At 39.8% G+C, this 23,891-nt stretch overlaps 1 protein-coding gene across 1 annotated transcript in view; it reads left to right on the plus strand.

Annotated features, from left to right (window-relative positions):
* The first annotated feature begins 253 nt into the window (after positions 1 to 253).
* The window catches only part of NKAIN2 (sodium/potassium transporting ATPase interacting 2), an 848,791-nt gene continuing 825,153 nt past the window's right edge, over positions 254 to 23,891 (plus strand). The window contains exon 1 of the mRNA XM_061623744.1: positions 254 to 1,621. Within this exon, the coding sequence (XP_061479728.1) occupies positions 1,568 to 1,621 (54 nt within the window). The 5' untranslated portion in view covers positions 254 to 1,567. The remainder of the gene's footprint in view (positions 1,622 to 23,891) is intronic.

The raw sequence follows: 23,891 nt of genomic DNA on the forward strand, positions 1-23,891 counted from the left end.
CCTTTCCTTACTCAAAACTACATCCATTTTCTGCTGTTAGGCGCTGGAGGTCAAGTATAGCAGATTTGTGCTTATTCAATTTTCTTTTTTAAAAAAGTTGGAAGTCTGTGGGAAGGTTTGCTGCTGGTTATTCTCTGAGCGCATATGTGTGTGTGTGTGTGTGTGTGTGTGTGTGTGTGTGTGTGTGTGTGTGTGTGTGTGTGTGTGTGTGCGCGCGCGCGCGCGCGCGCCATGGCGTCTTCTTCAACCAAGGCCCAGCAGGCGGCAGCAGAGAATTCTGTGCTGCTCACCCAGCCATCTACCTTTTATCCGCATCTTCCTCCAGAGGCAGCCCCCGCCCGCGCCCCTAGACGGGGAGGCCGGTCAGAACCATAGCAGCGTCCTCACATGCACCGGGAGACAAGGCGCGTGCGACCTGTGGGTCGGTCGGTGGGTGGGGCGGGCGGCTTACGCAGAGCCTTTCTACCGTCCACATGCCGGCAGTTGCTGGGGCGGCAAGCCTAGAGAAGAAGCCACTGCCTGTCTGTGGCCGTCTCTCAAACCTTCTCCTCCTCCTCTCTCTCCTCCACCCCTCTTGCGTGAAGCTCCATTCAAAAGCACTAGAACACAGGCAGTCTCCCCCTCTCCCTCAAGTTCGTTGTTTCCTCAGCGACGCTGGCGGGGCTGGGTGTATTACAAGGGAGAGAACAGGGAGAGAACCCGAAAGCGTGATGGAGGTTGTGTCGGTGTGCGCGCGCCTGCCTGCCTAGGACAAGGGAGATAACCCGTGGGTCTAAAGCCGCCGAGCCAAAGTCGTAAGGGGATTGGGAAACCCTCCTCTTCTGCTTTCTCTCACCACCCCCGCCCCGCGTTCTCTAAGCGGAGTTGGAGCAGGAAGCTACAGTGGTGGCAGCCGTCGCCCTGCTTACATTGAGAGACAGCGCCTGTCAGGCTTCTGGGCAGCGGCAGCCACCGCCAGCTCCCATCTTCCTGCTTATGTTGCTGTGCTGCATTGGGAATAATCGCTCTCTCTGCCATTGAATGGAGGGAACTGAAGCTTTTGCAAGGGGAATACCTGGCCGAGCTCTGAGAAGAGGCTTTTCTGCGGCTGCCTGAGGGGAAACGAACGAGGAGTGCTGTGAGGAGGAGAGGGGTGCAAAACACTCCAGCCTCCAAGAATGAGCTGAGCTCCTTGCTTGCCTCTCTCTCTTTTCCCGCGTGGCTGGATGGCTGAAGGGCTGAGCCCAGGCGGGTGGCAAACTTGGGAAGGCCGCCGAATGCCTCTGGGAACTGCCGCGGCTCTCCCTGGCTTCCGGGACACCATTCCCTCCCGCGCCGCTGTCGGCGGAGGCATCTTTGCACAAAGGGAGTGAAAACTGCAAAGGCGATTGCTGTCGGTGCTGGGGGTGCTGGGAACGCGGTCCTAATGCCTGTCGCTTCTCGGGACGCGCCGGTGGCGGCGGCGGCTGCAGGCAGGAGCCCCCTGAGTCCTGTTCAGGCTTGCTTAGCTTCTCCCGGCATCTGATTGGATACGGCCGGGCTCTGCGTGGGACAGCGGCGCTGTAGCGAGGGGTCTCGGACCAAAAAAATGGGTTATTGCAGCGGCAGGTGTACGCTGATATTTATCTGTGGCATGCAACTGGTACGTGAGTCTCTTTCTTAACCCCCCCCCCCTGTTTAAATAGTGTCTTCAATAAAATAAAATACAAGAAAGAAAGGCCAAATCTAAGATTAGTGTTTGGCGTTCCTGGGAGAAGAAGAGGCTAGAAGAATGGGTTTTAACAGTGAATTCAGTACATGGCTACTCAGAAGTAAGCACCATTGTTTTCAGTGGAGCTTACTCGCTGGCAATACACACTTCCTGGGAGTAATGGAACTTACTTCTGAGTAGACATGTATTAGATTGCAGCCCTAGTGTTGTACTAGGGACTCCGCAAATGAAATTCACGTGGTCATGGGGTAAACTTTCTTCAGGCTACAACTCTATACTTATTTATTTTGGAGTCACTTTCATTGAAGCGAGTGGGATATAGTTTTCAGTAAACTTCCATAGTCCGTTAAAAGTTGATTCCCCTTTCTTCTTGAAGGCCGACCAACTCAAAGAGATTTGGGAGCTTTGAAAGACTGAGTGGTTTTTGAAAGGAAGACTGTTCCCAGGTAATTGCCATGGATGGAATAGCTGATGAGAGGCATGTAGCTTTGCAGTGAGGGATGAAAGTTAACTCATTTTAAGGAAGGTGTGAGGTTGAGACTTTGAGTTTCCTTAATTAAGGGGGATGAATACTGTTTTAGTCATGATTATTAACTTGATTCAAGATAAGCAGGTAAAGTGGCAATGGTCGTGTATGAATTCAGCAGGATACTTATTGTTTTTAAATATATGGCAAGTGCTCAAAGAATTATATTGTTTCCAAGCAAAAAGTAAACTCTACAGTGACCACATATAGAAGATGAGATGCTACCTAGAAAATCTGTTGCAGTGTCCGTGTTGTGTTTGAGCTCACAGATACAGTTTTTCTGAACACCCTGGCAGGAGAGTGGAAGGATGTTGCTGTTACTGTTTCAGTTAATCTGTCAGCCTCTGAAGATGCCACATTTCTGAATGTTCCTTGAATGAGTCGTCTTTGGTGGAACAGGATGTGGGATGGGGCCTTAAGGGTGAAATCGTATACATGCTTAACCCATGAGTAAATCCCACTGAACTCAGTGGGATTTAAAGCAGTTAACCTTGAAGAGGGAGGGAAGAGTACATCCTTCCAATTTCCCCAAAAGACAGGTGCTTAAGAAGACTGCATGGGAGAGTTATACTAGAGTTCTGGGACCAAAATCAGTACATGGGAAAGATTTATTGCTGGTTGTAGAGCGTACATATCTGTGATCTTTATATACATTTCAATGAATGTATCATCTGTGTGTGTGTGTAGTAGGAAGCATTCTGCTTGTCTAAATCCTGTTCTTCACAGAAGTATCTGATCCTGTGTGTTTGATTTATTCATGTGCAAGTTCTTGGAAGGGAGGGACCCCGCCCTGTTAAATATAAGTGTACCATAAATTGACATTTTTGGAATGTAAGCTGTTTGTAGGACCTTTAACACTATCACTGAAGGCTTTTCCCAAGGCTAAATAGAAAAATACTTTTATGATTTAAATGCCAAAGGTCAGAATACAGAAACTGATCAGTTGGATCGGACCAAAGATTCACCTGGTCCTGCATCTTGTTTCCAGCAATGGTTAGATAAATGCTGCTGGGAACTTCATAAACTGGGTATGAAGAGAGCAACAACTCTCTCCTGTTGGCTGTCTCCAGTGTCTAATATTGCAGGGTATGTACCCCTTGTTGTCTTGGCCCAACTTAGAAACAATGATATATTTAAAAGTATCGGCAATGACATCCAATGCATGCTGCAGTTTGATTTATATTTCTATATCAACAGTTGCTTGGAAGTGAAATGGCAAAAGGCACATAGATGTACATTTATCTTTTCTGGGGGGTCTGTGAAGGAATGTAGATTGTAAGACTGAAAATACACCCCCCCCCTAATACTGGAGCATATGAAATATGCCTTGCCATTATTATGTTAGTTCTGTTGGGCCCTAGAATGAATCAAATATAAATATTACATGGCACTGATCCATGAAAAAAATGGATTGGGCTTATGTGAAACAAAATACAGGACATGATGACAGCCTGGATGGTTTAATTATTTTATAGTCCAAGATAGGTATATATGTAACATATATGTCAAAGTGTTGAAGCAGATTCCATGAACATGGAAAATTATTGAGGAATGTTTCGTTCACTCTAAATAAAGCTTATGAGGGCAGTGCTGGATCTGATGAAATTAGGAACTGCAATTGGTTCTCAGTGAAGAGGATTGAATGTTTTTCCCCAATTTCTCTTGTTATGCATTGCCTTCAAAATGCATTTGCTCACTCATTTGAAGTAGCCGTAGCAGTATGATGGATTTCAGTGTGCAAGATGCCACATGTGGGTTCATATTAGAGTGGGGAAGTTGTTGTAAAGTGTGAATATGACAAATACACTGTATACAGATGTCCTCATGTGAGACTCATGACTGGCTGCAGCTCCTTGTTGAAAGTACACTTAGTGGTATTGCTGCCATGTAATGTGTGGAATAGCCCTTCACTGGCATGGGATTGGACAGCAGCAATCTTGTGGGCCTTTCTGCTGTGCTTATCAGCTACTGGGTAGGCACAATACAGTCTTGATTATAGGAATTAAACTGTAAGAGTCTTATTATGTGACTTGTGTGCAGGTTGCATGTGAAAGTTTATGGTGGAGGCTTCATCTAGATGATCTTTGTATTCCTTCCACTAATATTGCTGTCAATTCATACTCATTTTATTGGAAAAATAAAATCCTGCCAAAAATAACACCAGGTTTAAGCATAAATTCTATACAAATCATTTGTAAAACAAAGGGGGGGAAAGATATTTTAAAGTTTGATGCATATGTTTGCTCAGACGTATGGCTCACTGAAGACAGTGTGGCAAACTTACGAACAACTCTGTATAGCAGATGTGGGGAACCTGTCATTCTCCAGATGTTGCTGGACTCCAACTCCCGTCTTCCTTGACCATTAGTCATGCTGGCTGAGACTTATGGGATTTGAAGGCCATAAATATATGGATAATCATAAATTCCCCATCACTGCAGTATAGGATTGCAGTCAATCTTTATTTTATGTTTTATGCATAGCATGGAGGCAAAGTGAACTGTTCACTTCAGAATATATAAGAAATTGCTGTGGAGGTAAACAGATGGTATAAGAAATAAAGTATCCCCCCCCACTTTCGTTGTCATGGTAGGATGGGAAACACAGTCATGCACTGCAGAATATTTTTAAATTGTTGAAGTATAATAACGCATGCTTTTCTTGGTTACATGCTGTTCTTTTCACCATTTTCTTATTCATACATACCTACATGCCTTCGTGTGTATCATGGAAAACCATTTGCGACAGCTCATTTTCTTCTGAAGCCTATGTGGAAAATAATGGAAGGTAATAAGCCTATCTTACTGATAGCTGATACAATTAATTAAATTAGTATATTAAAATGATTCCCAAATGCTCTTAATTTCCCAAAGTTGTTAAAGTGAAAGGCTTCTCCTAAAGAGAGTTGATATTGTGAACCAGGATATAATATGAGATGTTGTTATTTTACCTTTTCACTCAAGACTACGGCAATGCAACATACTGCCTGATACCCCTAGTCTTGCACGCCATAGTGGGATCTACCTGAATGCAGAGCACACAATATTGTAAGTTCACATAGTTCTCAAGTTGTCTCATATTTGGCATACTCCAAATACAGTTTGCTGAATACATTTTAGTCTTCTTCATATGATACTACTCTACATAATAGGAGCATGGATTGATGGGAAAAAAATCCCAGCCAAGTGGTGATGGGAGGGGAAAACCTGGTCTAGTAATGTCAACATCTTTAGATTCTTGGTGGCGTTAAGATGAAAATAACTACTGTTCTATAATTTCCTTAGATATCATTTTTGTGTCTTTCACTTATAAAACCATAATGACTATTTCTGTTGATACCTATAGTTACCACAAAATTTGCAAGAATCTTATGGGTACAAGAATGGGCTGCCTGAAAAGCTTATGTATTATTAATAAATTTCTTCCCTGGTGTCAAAGGTCACCTAACCTTCCTAATTTTATGTCCTTGGGTGAACTGTTGGGGGATTGTTCTCATTTTGATTTAGAAGAATTTTGTAGCTTTCTTGAAATGAAGTTGATTGCAATAAATTTATTTCTTTAGGGCAAGACCCCACAAAATTGTTTACAGTCAGTGGGACAGTGAATCCGCTCTGGGTTTTAGTATGAATGTTAAAAGAGCTGTCCAAAGTGCTGAGTACCTTGGAGTTTTCTGCAATTACTTTTTGTACACATTTGTGAATGCAGTTCTTTGAAAACTCTTATGTAACAGTAGGCTTGGAAGTAATAGTCTTTAGCAAAATGACTGTGATTCCTGTGTCAGTCTTGTAAGTAGCAAAGTAGTTAATTTGAAGATGAAAACTTAGCTCTAGATGATTAGGTTGGGATACATTTTACAACTATTGAAATCTTCTTACAGGTTGGTGGGGGAGGGGACGGACCAAAAATTATTTGGGCAGGTGGATCAGTAAAAATTTTGAGATAGTAACTTTCATGAGTCCATTTGCAAAGTTGTTATAAGCCAATTAAAGGATCCTCATCTATAGTTATATCAATGAAACCTATATTTGCTGGCAGGGGTATCAATTTTTCAAGTAGCCTCTGTATTGATGCCTTTAACAGCAGCTTGTTATGCAGGCATTAAATGGTAATAATGTTTGTCTACATCAGGGGTGGGGAACTTTTGTCTGTCCTGATATTGCTGAACTACAACTCCCATCATCCCTGACCATTGACCCATGCTTGCTGGGACAGATGGTTAAAGTTCAGTAATATCTGGAGAGTCAAAGGTTCCCCATTCCTGGTCTATGTGTTCTGAAAATCTTGAACAGCTGATCTTCTGAAATAATTCTGCTGTTAGAGGCAGAACAGCAGTTATTTTTCCTGGCCAATTGGCAGAAATGGAAAGTGCTGTGACTCAGTGGTAGAGCACATGTTTGGCATCCGCAAGGTCATGCGTTCAGCCCCCGGCATCTCCAGGAAGGACTGGGAAAAGCCCTGGAGAACTGTTAGTGTAGACTGAAACTGAAAGGATGGGCACTTGCGATGTTGTTGGATTCCAACTCCCATCAGCCCCAGCCAGCATGGCCAATGGTTAAGGATGATGAGAAGTAGAATCCAGCAACATCTGGAGACCCACATATTCCTAATTCCTGGTGTAGATTATATTGAGTTATGAGGACCAATGGACTGACAGTGTAAGGCAGCTTCCTGTGCTCCTGCGGCAGCACTGTTTACCAGAATTCATTGTATGACCCATGTATAGCCCTATGAAACTCTGCCTCTGGGTAATAGCACTTTTGTTTATCTGGGTGCCTGACTATTCCCGTATTGAGCCTGCTTCCTCCATACCATTGGAAGGTGCTACATACATAACTTACTTCACACAAAATGTTTATTTATTTATTGTTAAATTTATATCCCACCCTTCCTGTCAGCAGGAGCCCAGGGCAGCAAACGGAAACGCTAAAAACACTTTAAAACATTATAAAAACAGACCTTAAAATACATTAAAACAAAACAACGTTAAAAACATTTTTTAAAAAAAGCTTTAAAAACATCTTTAAAAAGGGTTAAAAACATATCATAAAAAAACATATATTAACAGCAATTCTAACACAGATGCAGAGTGTTCTGAGAAAGATTGCATATCTGAAATATGTGCTATCTGAACATATTTTATGGCATATTTCTTTGCTTTAGAGATCATAATGCAAACATATGTTGGATAATGGAACGGACCAAGAAATTTCAGAAGAGAATGACTCTGTGCTTTATAGATTATAGCAAAGCCTTTGACTGTGTAGATCATGAAAAACTATGGAATGCTTTAAAAGCAATGGGGGTGCCACAGCATCTGATTGTCCTGATGCGCAACCTATACTCTGGACAAGAGGCTACTGTAAGGACAGAGTATGGAGAAACCGATTGGTTCCCCATCAGAAAGGGTGTGAGACAGAGGTGTATTTTATGACCCTATTTGTTTAATCTATATGCAGAACATATCATACGGAAAGTGGGATTGGACCAAGATGAAGGAGGTGTGAAAATTGGAGGGAGAAATATCAATAATTTAAGACATGCAGACAAGACCACACTACTAGCAGAAACCAGTAATGATTTAAAACAAATGCTGATGAAAGTTAAAGAAGAAAGCACAAAAGCAGAACTACAGCTGAACGTCAAGAAGACTAAAGTAATGACAACAGAAGACTTATGTAACTTTAAAGCTGACAACGAGGACATTGAACTTGTCAGGGATTACCAATACCTTGGGACAGTTATTAACCAAAATGGAGACAATAGTCAAGAAATCAGGCTAGGACTGGGGAGGGCAGCTATGAGAGAACTAGAAAAGGTCCTCAAATGCAAAGATGTATCACTGAACACTAAAGTCAGGATCATTCAGACCATGGTATTTCCAATCTCTATGTAACTTAACAAATATTAAGTTCGTGCAATTTAGGAATCTTGTCAGAGGCGTCTAATCTGCGGAGGAGACAGTACTAGTATTAATATTTTATAGTGCTTTTAATTGTCCGTATTGCATAAATTGTAAAACAATGACACATTTAAGCACATAGAATGGAACATTATTCTCTACACAACAAGTATGTCTTAGAGGCCAGTTGTACAAGGGTTATGACATAACCTATTTTTGGCTTGAAGGGCACAATCTCTTCGTTCATTTTTATCTGTCACAAGCGTAGAATTGTTCATAGAGGTTCATAGTGTCTTTTATATGAGACATTATAATATTGTCATAGTTCACATGAGAAACTTTGAGACTGTCCATGCCTCAATGATAGATTAAACCAGCTTTATACTAGATCATATATTTATGTAAAGTGGCCTAGTTTGGTAAAATGAGTGATGCTGTCCAAGAAAAGGCTATGCTTCATAGTCAAATAATTTTCCTGATAATCTGGTGAGATTGAACTGTCTAGGTCAGAGGTGATGTTGCCTGTGGAGCAATATCAGGAGCCTTTTCTGATTGTATACTTTCCATAAAATCTCTACATCTTCCCTAAGGTTCAAACAAACAAGACCGTCTTTACCATCTTTAGAGCTTTTCATTAATTATTATCATTGTTATTTATTATTATATTTGTAGACTGTCCTTCAACAAGTTCTCAGGGAAGTGAACATTTGACAATAAAATATAAAAATAAATCCTCAGCAATAAAACCACACTATAATAAGAATAATAATCATCAGCATAATACATAGTCACAAGACAACAAACAGAAGTACAACCATCTTTTTAACCTTCATATAGAATAGATAGATGTGTTTTCAGCAAGTGATGAACGGATGTCAATGAGGAATTCTACAAGTGAGGAGCCATGAGTGAGAGAGCCCTTACTAGGTCTCCATAATTTCTGCATGGCCAGAAATGGCTTCTTCATGGCTAAGTTGCATGTTGCAGAATTTTTTTTGGGGGGGGGAGGAAATCACTCTGTCTTCATGTGGCTGAGATGGGGTGTGTGTGTGACAGCCCATGAGCCAACACCAAAAATACTGACCATTAAAAGACACACCACACAGCCCCATGCATGTTTACTCAGTAGTCTGACTCTCTTCAGTGGTGTTTATTCTGTAGTAGTGAGTTGAGAGTTGCAGCCCTAATCTTAGTTGATAAATTCCATTTTAAAGCTCCTATCTGTGCTGTTCCTTGTATTATGAAGAAGTGCTGGAAACTGTTGTATAAAGGACATTAAAATAGTTTGTTTGCTTTTGATATCTCTTACGTAAGAGAGCAAATCATGCTTGTTGAGTTGTCTGCATTGCAAAAGAGAAATTTCAAAGAATATCTGACAATGAAGAAATTCCTTGGAGGGAAGAATAAAATTAAGACTACATTCTGTTCTTGAAATTAAATTCAGTATATTGATAATTATTTACTTCATGAGACTTAGAGGCTGCACATGGTTACAAATATAAGAAGTTTATAGGTTATCAAGGTATTGTTTTTTTTTTGTACAGATAGAATAAAAGTGCAATTTTCAGATTTTCAAGGGACTTAATTCTAGGTAACTGTGCATAGGATTGTAGTCTAAAGAACATTTTTGTGCTTTGGTTTTCCCAATAGTAATAAGACTTTGCCTGTTCAATATGGAGACATTCATCTTGGGTTCTAAGATTTAGAGAGATTTCTCTAATACAACCAATCCCAACCTGGTGCCCTTCAAGATGTTTTGAAGTACAAGTCACATAAGCCTTGATCATTGGCCCTCTTGACTGGAGCTGATGGGAGTTGGACTCCAACAATATCTAGAAGGTGCCAGATTGAGAAAGGCTGTGCTATCTTGTAAAGTTTTCACAGAAATCTGTGGAATATTGCTGTGATGAGTAAGACCCATTATTACTTTACCAAGCAGTGCTTCTGTACAGTTAACCCTCATATGTTTCAGTAGGCAATTATATATCAAATGCCACAATCTGGAGTGTTTCCATTAGGTTTCACAAAGCTCCCTTTCAGGTTTTGTGGCTGTCAAGGTCAGAAAAGCAGGTCAACAGAATGGTTTTCTGGATGTGTTCTCCATGACAGATCTCTTTGTAAGCCTATAACCCTTTTGGAAATTTATAACTATTTTTTTGCTGAAGTATCTAGGCTAAGGTCCAAGAATCATGCAGCTAATTCTGTGTGCCCAATTAGGTTGTTGGGCTAAAGTTTCACAAGCAATGTGCCATGTGGCAACCTGTTTATGAAAGTGAGGAAAGTTTCAGAAGCAATTTGTGAAATTTGCTTATATCTGGTTTTTTTTAAGGAAACAGTAATAAAATAAAGTGCACTGTGTGCCTTTGGACTTTTCAAAGCAGTAGTTTGGCTCTTCAAAGCAGTAGTTTGGCTCTCAGGTTGAAAATATTCAACTATTTTCTACTCAGAGTAAACCCAATGAAATTAATAAACCTAAGTTAGTCATGTCCATTAACTTCAGTGGGGCTAGCATTAAATATTACCCTTAGCCTTTATGTTTGGATACTAAAATTCTGTTCAATACTAAACCTATTAAATTATTAGTTGGTTTTAAAATATAGATTCTAAATTATGTGTGTTGTAATGTAATGAACGTTCTGAAACCATCGTTATTTTTTAAAAGTTCAAGGAATGTCTGTATTTAAAACGACAACATACCTATTAATTCCTACTTATCTGACATCTCTAATCCTGACATATATGTATGTATGTGTGTAGGTATGAATGACTATATATGTGAGCTCTGTTTTCTGTTATGTTTGGCTGTTGCAGCCTGGCTCATAATCCCCATACTAATGAATGATGAAAATATGTGAGCTTAGACAGGACTTGTGCCTTTCTTACAATGTCTGTGTTTAGGAAAGGATACACCTCTTTTTGATAGGTGTATCTTTTAGATATTAGATAGGTGATCAGTGGTAGAATAGAAATAAATTTTTATCATGTTTTTCAAGCTTACCATGTAATTATACAGCCACGAGAGCAGCTGTTTTACTACAGCCAGCACTGATTTTTCACATTCCGCCATGTTAAATTGAAAATACTTCCCATGCTATTTTGTGGCTTTCCATAAGTTCATTTCAAAACAAATTTTTTTATAAAATTTATAGTCCTAAACTCAGGAACTGTTGCTTAACAAACCAATACATTTTCATGGTGATACATGAAAGAATCCAGAGTCCAAAGTCTAAATCGAGAGTAAAATAATCCAGACTGCTGTTGGATTTTTTTCTGTTAGTGGTCTCAGTAGTATAAGTAGATCACCTCCTGTCAAAATGATTGATGACCCCCGCAAAAGATCAGCCATTTTCACAGAGTACATGTCCTTGCACCATACTCTGACCTTCATCTTCTGCGGTTTAAAATTTTAAAAAATGCATGGCTGATTTTTAATTAATTTAAGAAAATAAATATTGGAGTCTATGATAGCGCAGGCATGCTCAGTAAGAAACAACTGTCAGTGTTCTAAAAGCCAGACTCTCAGCTCTTTGGCTTGGCTAATAAGGGGGCCACACCCATGCCAGATATTTATTCCACTTTAAACAGTCATGGCTTCTCCCAAAGAATCCTGGAAGTATAGTTTGTGAAGGGTGCTGAGAGTTGTTAGGAGACTCCTATTCCCCTCAAAGAGCTCCAATGGCCAGAGTGGTTTAACAGTCAGCCCCTCTTCCCAGAGAGTTCTGGAGATTGTAGCTCTGTGAAGAGAATAGGGTGTCTCCTAACTGTTAGCACCTTTCACAAACTACACTTCCAAGGATTCTTTGGGTGAAGCCATGGCTGTTTAAAGTGGAAGTGGAATAAATATCTGGCGTGAATGGGGCCAGGGACAGCTTTGGTTTAAATTTGGGTAGGAGACTATATATGTCTGCTGTAGAATAAAAAGGTGGGGGAAACCCCAAAAAATAATGTTCACAATGTTTTCCTTTTGGAAAGGAAAGGGCTTTCCCTTTGCCCAGTGCCTACCTATCCAATCTCCTCTCCCCCTCCTTAGAAAGTTATATTTCATTATTCATCCTAGAAATCTGTGTCAGATTTATTTTTATTAATTTCAAAGCCTTTTTATTAGTTAATATCATATGATGGTGAAGACAGCCTTTTGTGTTTCAAACTGGAGGTTATATTCTATTTGTTTTTGGTGCATTAACAGTTAAATCTAAAACTGCACCTTTGATGTAAAATCACACTGATTACAATATGTTGCTACTTAAGCAATGAATCTAGCTGTTGGAAAACCAAACAAACTTGGCCTGCTCAGGATGCATGTGTTCAACCTAGAGTTACCAGATCTCTGGTTTTCAGCCGGAGTCTCCGGCTTCAGGGTGTTTTCTGGCTCCCCGGCCAGACCACACCCCCTGTCCCTGGATCTCTGGTTTTTGGCATGGTGTGGCATGGTCACCAAGCAGGGCTGGCCACAGAGCAGGAGATCCCAAGCCCCCGCCATTCCCCCGCTCTACTTACCTTTCTCTTTGCTGTTTTTTGCAGCACACACCTGGTTTGCCATCAATCAAGATGGTGGCCGAGGTTTTTCTAAGGGGCTGAAGCCTCTGCGGCCATCTTGGTTGATGGCATGCATGTGTGCTACAGTCTATCGGCCCCCCGTCCCAAAAAACAAAACTGAACCAAACCCTCCTCGCACACTTGGGTCAATGCAGGTGGGCACCCCCTCATGCCACACCTTCTTGCAGGTTGACTTCAGTTTGTGCTCCTGCCAAAAGAGTCCCCTTCCCCCAGTTTCCCTTCTCCCTCAAACATGCCTTGAGCCACCCCTGACATCCTCTCCCCCCTCCGGAACTCCCCACACTCCCTGGGGAAGGACTATGGCTGAGTGGGCAGAGCACCTGCTTCACATGTAGAAGGTCCCAGGTTCATCTCCAGGCGGGGCTTGGGAAGATTCCGTGCCTGAAACGCAGGAGAGCTGCTGCCAGTCAGTGTAGGCAGTACAGAGATAGATGTACCCAATGGTTTGACTTGGTGGCAGGCAGCTCCCTCTGCCCCCCCTTCATTGACTGTACCTCATACACTGAGGCTCAGGTACATGGCCCCTCCTTTTGCCTTAAGATGCCGCTGGTGATGTGCACACACCATGCACTAATTAATGCATGGCATATCTATAATTATAGGTTTGTAGACTCTGTGGAACAACTGCCCTGGTGTGCTTTCCGGTGCTAGACTAGAAGAGATGTGTTCCATACTTGGGTTTAGGCCTCTAGTGCAGTGGTTCCCAACCTGGGGGCCAGGACCCCCAGGGGAGCCGCGAAGTAATCCAGAGGGGGTCGTGAACAGTAAATAAATGAATAATATATCATTTATAAAATGTAAAATTTTATAGGAGAGCTTTAGATTTTAACATCACAGGATTTAGAAAAATGTTATTGGCGTAAGCAGAGGGTAATGGGAATGTACAACATGGTGTGTATAGGGGAAGAACTATTTCTCCTAAGGATTATCACAGTTACCTAAAATAATTCCTGCAGTACTTTGATCTTCATCAAATCTGAACTTCTAGGTATTTGTGCAAGAGATTGGATTTATTATCTGGATAGACCATATTTCATGCTCCTGTATTCCTCTAAGATGCAATGAGTGATTTAAATAATTCATTAATTTATATTATTTGGTGGAGCTAGTGTTTATGTTCATTTATTATTATTATTATTATTATTATTATTATATCCCGCCCTTCCTCCCAGCAGGAGCCCATGGCGGCAAGTAAACAGGACAGATCTGTCCTTGAGGGAACCCCCCCCCTCTCTCTCCCACACACACACATACCCCTCCCAATATCCCTAGGTGTCCATCTCTTAAAGTTTGCAAAGAATTCACTGGGTTCTTGCACAGAAGTCGAGAGGTGTTTTGGACAGGAAAGGCATTTTTTTTGTTTGAATGGTATGCTCCAAGCAACTGTGGTTGATACGTAATGTATCATGCTTTATGACATCACTAGGGCCCACCCCGTGACATCACTAGGGCCCTCCCCGTGACATCACTAGGGCCCGCCCCATGACATCTCAGGTTTTGGGATGCTTCCGACCTGGCAACCCTAGTTCAACCTGCTATGCTTAAACCACTTAAGGAATTTTAGGCATGGTCAATTAAAAACAGACCACACCTACAAATTAGCTAGAATATATTTCACCTCACACTGTTTTATCTTGTGCACACTCCTCATGTTCGCTGGAGACTATTCTGCAAAATATTCAGTGCCATTAATCCACAATTTGTTTTTGGAGGTTTTTTTTAATGTAAATTATGCAAAGTGTTGCTGTACTTCACATATTCACAGAAACAGAAGCAAAAGAAAATAATTTACGATAGGAAACGTTACTAAAATGGCAAAGTAAATCATACATATTTAAAGTGACTATCTGAACTATATTAACTGTCTTAATATTGTTGCTTCCTCCCTGCTAAAACAAGATCAGCACAGCACATGCCTTGTTTCTGTTATTTGGGCTGATTGCAGGTGTTGCCACCACTCCCCATATGCTCAGGGGCACATGTTACCAAATTCTTCCAAGCTGCACAGGAAGAGGATTGGACTGTGAAAGACCAACCCAAATTGTGTTTGAATTTTTACAAATGTGTAGGGCAGTACAGTATCTCAGAGAGGAGGTCAGATCCCCTGCTCCCCTGGTGCATTCACTATACCTGCCCAATTTCCCTGCTTTTTAAAGTTTGATAGTAATGTCTGTTTGCTATAGGTACATTCTTAAACCACAAGGTATTTTTTTGCCTATTAGTGAATGTATTTTATTGCTGTTTTGTTTTGTCTTATTGTGCTTATGTTTTATGCTTTGATTTTTTTAAAAAAGGTGGTATATTAAATCTAACAAAAATAAAGCAGGTTATAATACTAAAAGTCACAACTCTATGAAGAGAAGTTCAACTGGCACTAGCTTAAACAGATAGCAGTTTCACTCTGTTCTCCATTTAACTCCAAGTACGCATGAATTGGGCAGCTCTTAGTATTAATTTACGGGTTCTCAATCTGGATGAAGAGGTCTCCTATAACTGGTTTCGAACAAACTCTATTCAAAATCTGGCCTATTCCATAGAAATATAGGAACATGTTCTTTGACATTTTGTTGGTGAAAATGATGCTGGGAAAATGAAATTGTCTATCTTTATACTCACTAAAACATAAACATACATAGTAAATAGTACTGTTTCTACATGTATCACACTTATGCATTTTTAATAATTTTTTTATTTCAGTTCATCCATAATTTATGAGAAGTGTTTATCAATTTACAACTCTAAGAAGGTTCCAGGTAAAATGTGCACACATATCCTGCATCTCTAAGTGTCCTTTTAAAAAAAACATATTTACCTTTTCCACACATCCCCTGTTTTGCATATAAATTGTGGTAATATAAAAATAATGGGAGAGAGACCATAGGCCAGTGGTAAAGAATACAATATGCTTTGCTGAAGATCCTAAGTTCAGTCCCTGAGATCTCATTTTTTTTTAGAAAAAAAAGGAGGGAGGGGACAGGTAGCTGTGGTGCGAAAGATCCCTCCTTGTGATGCTGGAGAGTCACCACTAAGTAAACCAGACAGCACTGGGCTAGGTGGACTATTGGTGTAATATAATATAATAGAACAAGGAGAGCAAACGCAAGGAAGAGAATTATGTTAGTTAATCTTTTTCAGTTATTTCATGCTAAGCTTTTCAAAATGCTCTTTTAGGCCCAATTAATGTGTTACCAGAGATGTTAGAAAATTTTCCCCACCTGGTATTCTATGCAATTGATGCCTCATTTAATGGAATCGCCTCAGCGACTTATGCAGTGTTAGCATGACCATGATTTGAGATATGGACAGGCACTATGATTGAATGGGCTGACCCCATGTTTAATGTATTTAAATTTCCTCTCTGAGGGTCCTTAAAATGTATGTATTAATCCTAAGGCATAGAATATTATATGTCCAAGTATGCAGATCTCCTTATACTATACAGCTGGTCCCGCTTGCTGTCTCTCTGGAGAGATGCTGGGGAAAGGCAGCAGCTAATAAGCAGTTGACTTTGAAACGCTCCTATAAAATGAGGAAAGTTTAGACAGTAAGGGGCTGGACTCTCTGGAGACTTGGTCGAAGACACATTGCTGCTATGCTTGCTGCTGCTGATAGACATATATCTGCTTCTACACCATGGGTAAAGTAACTCCATTTCTTTCTGGATAAGAGATAGAAATGTAAGGAAATGTACTAATAGGGAATGTAAGGAAATGTACTAATAGGGATTGTAACTTGTTTGATGTTGATTCTTTTCAATATAATTTCACACATATTGCAATGTAACTTGTATAATGTATAAGATTAAACTAACAGAACATTATACTTTAAGATATGTTAACTGTATAATGTATAAGAATGAACTAATAGAACATTATACTTTAAGATATGTTAACTGTATAATGTATAAGAATGAACTAATAAAACATTATACTTTAAGATATATTAACTGTATACTACAATGTATACTAAAGCATAAGCCTGATATATAACCTTGAGCTATAATGAATAAGATACATATTGGTTAAGGCCAAGTGTATAATCTTGAACTACTGGCTGAGGGCACTGTAAGCATTGTGTATGCCATTATGTGCTTGTAACCAGTCAGGACTTGATCCTAACTTATATGATTCTGATCTACTGGCTGAGGCCAGACATATTTGTAATTTGTATAAATAAAAAACAAATATTTAAAGAATAAATATTTTAAGAAAGACAATCCACTGTTGAACTACCATTTGCTTTCCTGATGTCTCCCAAGCCCCAAGAAGTCTTGGGTGGAAGCTCCAACCTTAGCCTGCCTGTTCAGATGACTGCTGTTGTGAAATTGTATTCTGACATATAAGGACTCTGACATATAAGGACTCTGAATAGCCAATGGGCAACGGGGAGAACATAGGAACCTCAATATTGTGTATTCATGTGAGAGACACAGTCCAGGCAGTTTCACATGTCACATAGCTTTGGTCCATGTTTTATTGCAGAAATGGACACGTCATTGAGGTGCAGGCTTCGCTGGCAGACCTCCGGCTGAGTTGGCAGGGTCCTGGCTCCACCATGGATGAGTCAGGGCAAGGGGCTTCTGCTGGTGGAGCTGGGACTGCCACATCCAACTCCCCTAAGCCTGGATTACGCCCTTACTGGCCTAATCCTGTATACACATGCCTTCCACAAACAATGTAATCAGGAAGTCAGAAAGAAACCACGTTGATTTATTCACTGCAGATCACTATGACACATCTATAACTACAAAATCTGGTGCTGTTTGGAGACAGGAGATTAATTTCCTTAGTAGCACAAACGCAGGCAGCTTGCATCATAGCCACCCTTTTGCCAGGAAAGTGACCAGGGTCACAGGCCACCCAGTGAAGAAAGGTGTGCCATTCTCGTTCAAACACCCAGCTAGTTCCAGTGGGCAGAAGGGGTGCATGGGTTCCCCAAGAGAATGGTTGAAGAATTGCTGAGTGGTCACAGATGAACACTTATCAGAACATTCCATACAACTCAGTTGCATTTGGTGTCTGGATGAAGGGAATGAGTTCTGTTTTTCAGCAGAGAGCTGTCCATTGACTAGAAAGAGCTGAACCTACAAAAAGAGGCTCACAGTGACGAATATGGAGCTGCTTGATGACTCAGAGCATTGCAGTAGAAACTAGGACCTGGGAATTCAAGTACCACCACAGGGTGATATTCAACTGATCGTTACAAGGCAAAGCTTACCACTGGGTATTATGCTGCCTCCCTTTTGCATCTAAAATCAAACCTCCCATTTTAAAGAACAATTCCTTAACCACAGGGAAGGACATAAGACAGATGCTTTATATATTATATTAGTATACTAGTATTAGTATATTAGTATATTAGAGGCTCCATTGAAATATTGCCATGAAATTCTATAGTTTTCCAAAACATGGTCATATGCTGCATACCATCTATGTCGGTTCAGAAATTTGCAACACAAATTTGATAATATAGTCAAACTACAGTTGTTTGGTAGGACAGGATCACTCCTACAACTGGGTAATGAATATTTCAGTGGAGCCTCCAGCATCCTTGCTTCCATCTACAATCAACCAGATATAGGGGAAAGTTGATTGCATTTTGAAAAGGGATGACATTGATTATATTCCCTGTCCCTGATAAGCTACTAAGTGTGAGATGTCACAGCAGAGTAATCCAGATTTATGGCCAAACTGTGAAGTAAGCTATGGCAGGGGCAAAATACCTCCACATTTTTGCTGCTGCATTTGCAGATGGCAACAATGGTGGAATCTTTGGTGCTTTCAGTGAGCTTCTGGGGCAAAATTCAGATATGTGTGAAACCTACTGTAGACAGCAATGGTAGCAGATTTCTCTGTAGCCACTGGCTGATGACTACATCTCTGCCACAAAAAGCCCCCCAGTGCTATCATGCTATGTCATGATATAGTGTTTTCCAGAAGCAGATATGTTTTTTTTAAATAATAATAACATTTTCATTTGTAGGCATCTACTAAAAAAAAGCATGAAAGGGTTTTACAATACAAAATATACAACGCAAAATATAAAAAAGATTTTAAAAAGCACTAAAACATTTTGTGACTAATTCTTAATCATAGACTAAACCCCACTTCCCCCATCACCAAGAAAGTAGGTAGTTTAAAGACCCATGGAGATAACAGAAATGTTAATCAAATGTCTGGGAGAAGAGGAAAAGTCTTTGCCTGTCACCAAAAATATGTAGGTGCCAGGTGAGCATTTCACAAATAGGTGGGCACCACTAAAATGTTCAGAATTGATGTAATGTCTTTGGACTGTCTGGTCCCCGTTAGCAATCTGGTTTCTGAGTTCTACATCGGCTGCAGGTTCCAAGGTGGCTTCAATGGCAACCCCTCCCCCCAACACATTGCAGTAAAGTAGCTGGGAGTAGGGATGGGTGAATCTCAATTTTGGTTTCTTTCAGTTTCTCATTTTCTAGTCTTTCAGTTCTCCACATTTCAACATCAGTTTATATGCATTAGGAATTTTCTGCTAATATACACATTGCAAAGGAATTTTCCCTAATATAATGCATTTTTGCATGCTATTTTCTTGACCATATGCATTTCTGTGCACACTTTACTCCAGTATATGCATATTTCCAGCATTACTTAGCTGGAGAACTGCACTATAAAATCGGAAGAAGTACAAATTTTGAAGGACAGTTGTCTTTTGGTTCACATACTGTTTTGGAAAGTACAAATTAGGAAGAGTCACATTTAAATATGAACTGAATTGAATTTTCCCCCATCCCTATCTGGGAGGTTACCAGAGCATGTACTACAAATGTCAGGTTATGCCCAAGCAGATTGGAATATAACTTGGCCACCAGCCAAAGCTGATAGAAGGCACTCCACATCACACACGTCACTTGTACCTCCAGTGACAATAATGGATCAAGGAGTACTCCAAGCTATGAACCTGATCCTTCAACAGGCATGCAATTAAATCCAGAATTGGTTGAATGCCCCACTAACAGCATATCTGTCTTGCCTGGGTTGAGCTTCAGTTTGTCAGCCATCATCCAGTCATTACCACAGTCAGGCATTGGTTCAGCGCATTCATGCCTGTTTGAGATGAGAAGGACAAATAGATGTACATGTCATCAGTATACTAATGGCAAACAAACTCCAAAACTCCCATTGGCCCCACTCAGTGGTTTTGTGTATATGTTCAATAGCACCAGAGATGAGATCAAACCCTGCAGAACCCCACATCAAAGGCTCAACACCCCCCACCAATATCTGGAGTGAACCATCTATGTAAGACCAGAACCAATGCAAAGCAGTATTCCATTCCCAGATCACCACTCCATAAGGACACCATGGTTGAAGGCGTCTAAAACTGCTGAGAGATCATCAACATGGTCACACTATACCTGCCTCCTTCCTGAGATGAATCATTGTGCAGGGCAGTCTCAGTGCTAAATCTGCACCTAAACGCTGATTGAAATTGATCCAGAAAATTCAGTGTCCCCCAGAGCTGTCTGGATCTGGCTGGAAATGGGAACTATGCAGGAAATGGGAAAATATACAGTAACAGGAGCTAGACAGAGAACATAGCATAAGAAGACTCATGCTGGATCATACCAAAGACCCATCTAGTTCAATATCCATTTTCCCTGAGTGGCCTTGAGCCTACTAGCAGGACATAAAATGCAAACTTCATCAACTGCTGCTGTTCCCCCATTGACTGGTATTTGGAGGCATGGTAGCTGTAATATTCAGCCATTTTGACTAGTAGCCATTGAGAGCTTTATCTTCCATGAATTTATCTAATTCCCTTTTACGTTGCAGCTATTGCACATTCCATAATGTAACTCCATGTTGTATTAAGCATAGTCACACTAGATATAAGTTGCCCAGATTGAGGAGCAAGGGCTGAGGCCAAGGATCAATAGGGCTTTTTTTTTTTTACAATAATTTTTATTCAAATTTTCATAAAACATACAAAACAAAATCATAAAACATTCAAAGACAAAAAACAAAACAAAACAAAAATGATTAAACAAAAAAATAAAATGTTGACTTCCCATTTGTCGCAGATCAAATCAGTTATAGGTCTACAATATATAACAATCCTGTCTCTTAAATTATATTATAAAATCACTTTCCTCCAGTAGTTATCTTAATTAATCATCAAATCTCATAAACATTATTCTTTATTCTTTCCACAATATTATACTTTATTCTTTCCACAAAAAGTCAAAGAGAGGTTTCAATTCTTTAAGAAATATATCTATCAATTTTTCTCCAAATAAACATGTTGATTAATCCATCTCGTTAATAATAATAATAATCTTATTGTCATAACCATAGTCCAAATAAACATATCGATTAATCCATCTCATCAAAATCTGTTAGGTCCAATAATTTCAATAGCCATTATTCCATTATCCATATTAATTCCATCTTCCATCTTCAATAGTCCTGTTAAGTCCAGTAATTTCAGTGTCCAATCTTCCATTATCAGTATTCCATAATAATCTTGCTGTCATAGCCATAGTCATATAATAAGAGTCTGATGGGAATTTCCTCTATCCCAAATATTTTCTTGCCATCAATTCTGAATAAGTTGCTGAAATATTGTTGTAAAGTCATATCTGTGTTCTTCTTTTTTACAAAATGCACTGGCTCATCTCTTGAGAATTTTTCCATTGTCACATGGCTGCAGTTAATTCCATAGATTTTCTCTATATCAAGCTCCATCACGTCATTCCAGTCCAGAAGATTATCCAAGCCATTGATAACTTTATCTCTAATATCTTCATTAATTTCTTCAGAGATAACGTTAAATTCCAAACAGTAGATTTTATTTCTAATATCCATAAACTCCAGATCTTTTTCCAATTCCACATTTGTTCCAATCTCCAGGGCTTGTATCTTCCCTTTATTTTTTCTTTTCTCATCTCTGATCTCATTCTCCTCTCTCACAGGATCCCCTATTTCTTTAAGCTCCTGCGTCATTTTGCTCAGTTCAATTTTCAGCTCCTTACTGCCCTGTCGCAGGGTTTATTTCGTTATCTCAATCTCATCCATTATTTTCTGAAACATAATTACTTCCAGATTCTCAGCCACTTTCTTGATTGCCATTTTTAAAACCACCAAAACAAAACAAAACAAAAATAAAGAAGAACCACTTCTTATTTCAGCAACAATTGGGTTAATATTCCAGGCTTGATGACATCACAGTATAAACAGAGCAGCCTGCCTTATCTCTCTATGTTCAAGAATACAAAACAAATTTAGTTCCCAGCATCAAAACAGTTAGTGGCGTCGTGAAGAAGCAGATTCGTCAAAATAAAATAGACCAAAAAGAGAATAGTCCCAGACAATATAATGTTCCTCGGAATAGAAATCCCTCTTCTGTTTATATCTTTAGAATGCACTTCCAGGACAGCTTTTTGCAATAGAAACAGAGATAAGCTGTTAATTTCGTGAATAACAGAGAAGAGTTATAGCTCACCCAGAAGTTCTTTAAAGCTGATTCATTTGACAAATCTTTTTGCTGCAACAATTTAAACCAAGTAAAAAAAATAATAGAAAGAAGGGTGCTTGCCTGTTAGTCCGTTTTCTCTTTGAAGAAAAGATAAACGTATCGCATTAATCAGATAGAGCTTGTTCGGAAGTCCGTCTGGCATTGCTGGCTGGACCTTTTCTCATAAATTAATGAAATCCAGTCCTCCCAACAAAAACAGGCTTTTGAGGTTGATCTCTACGTTTCTCCCTGCCCGGGAGAAATTTCATCAGTCAAAAAAAAATGTTCTGACTGATTTATATCTGAATAAGCTTCTTTTGAGGCGGGAGCCCGTCTCAAAAGCAGGCACAAGCGAAGTCACCCTTCCCGGAAGTCAAGGATCAATAGGGCTTGATGGATCATATCTGGCTCAGTAGGTTCAGCCTACAATATTCTGGCAGACTGGTATTTCAGTTTAGATGGTGCCCTTGATAGGAATGGGTGAGAATTTTGATTCAGTGCACATTTCACACAGAATTTATCAAATTCGCACTTTCCAAAACAATATGAGAACCGAAACACTGCCATCCTTTGAAATTTGCATTTATTAGAATTTTGGGATGAAGTTCGCCAACTGAACAATATTTATAAAAATTCATATATTAGGGGAAAGTGTGCATAAAAATGAATAAATATATGAGTGAAAATAACATGCAACATGAAAAAAGACATGATGAGAAATGGCTTGCAAAACTGTACCTTTGTCAACTGCCTACAAAAATGTGTTTATTTGGAGAAATTTGCACTAAAATGGTGGAGAATTTTATGAGGATTTTTTTTTAAAAAAATTGCAGATTGTTGCAGAAATGTAAAGGGCTGAATTTAACATTAGAAAAGTGAGAAACTGAGAGAACTGAAATTGACAGATCTTTCCATCCCTAGCCCTTGAGCCTCAGACCTGCATATTGCAGAGAAACCAGAGTGCCTGTGGCATGGGAGGGAAAGCAGTGGAGCCTGACTGCAAGAAGCTCAATACAAGCCCTTTCTCTCATCCCTGGAGCAGTACAACTCAGCAATGAAACAACATTAAAACTAAAGAATAAATAAATTTGGTATGTTAAGAATGCATCCTATTGAATTCCTGGAATGTTTTTGTTGATCAAGATAAAAGGTGGTTTCAAAAGATTTCAAACACCTTTTGAAAGGTCAAGAAGTAAAGATGATTTATTTCATTCAGTTGAAATTCAGTAAGTTTCATGTGTAGGAGGAAAGAAATCCAAAATGTTAGATGTATTCATATTTTTCAGTGTAAGAACCAATACCTGAAAAATGGTTCAGCTGCTGCTGCTCTAGAATGAAATAGTAAATGTTCAGAGCTACATACATATTTCTGAATTGTAACATACTTTCCTATAAGGAAACACTCAAGTTCCTTTTTCCTTCTTTTTGTCTTTAACTTGGAAACATTCTGTCTTCCTTCCCCACTCTCCTCTTATATTAATGTCTTGCCTGGTCTTAGAAAAAAACAACATACTGCAAAAAAATGCTGGTAATGGCACCTCAGTGGTCCCTTTAAAAGAGAAAAAGCTGCTTCTCCTCTAGGTGACTGGTGGCAGAAAGGTGGGGTAGGTGAGAAGAGGGCACTTAACCCTTTCCCTTTCTACCAATTCCTTGCTCCAAATCTCTCAAGCAGCTTCCTTTGGGTTTTAAATATGTATTTTACACATTTAAAACTTGCTTTTTTGATG

This window comes from Rhineura floridana, chromosome 4 (genome assembly GCF_030035675.1).
Source record: "Rhineura floridana isolate rRhiFlo1 chromosome 4, rRhiFlo1.hap2, whole genome shotgun sequence".
In the NCBI taxonomy this organism is placed as follows: Eukaryota; Metazoa; Chordata; class Lepidosauria; order Squamata; family Rhineuridae; genus Rhineura; species Rhineura floridana.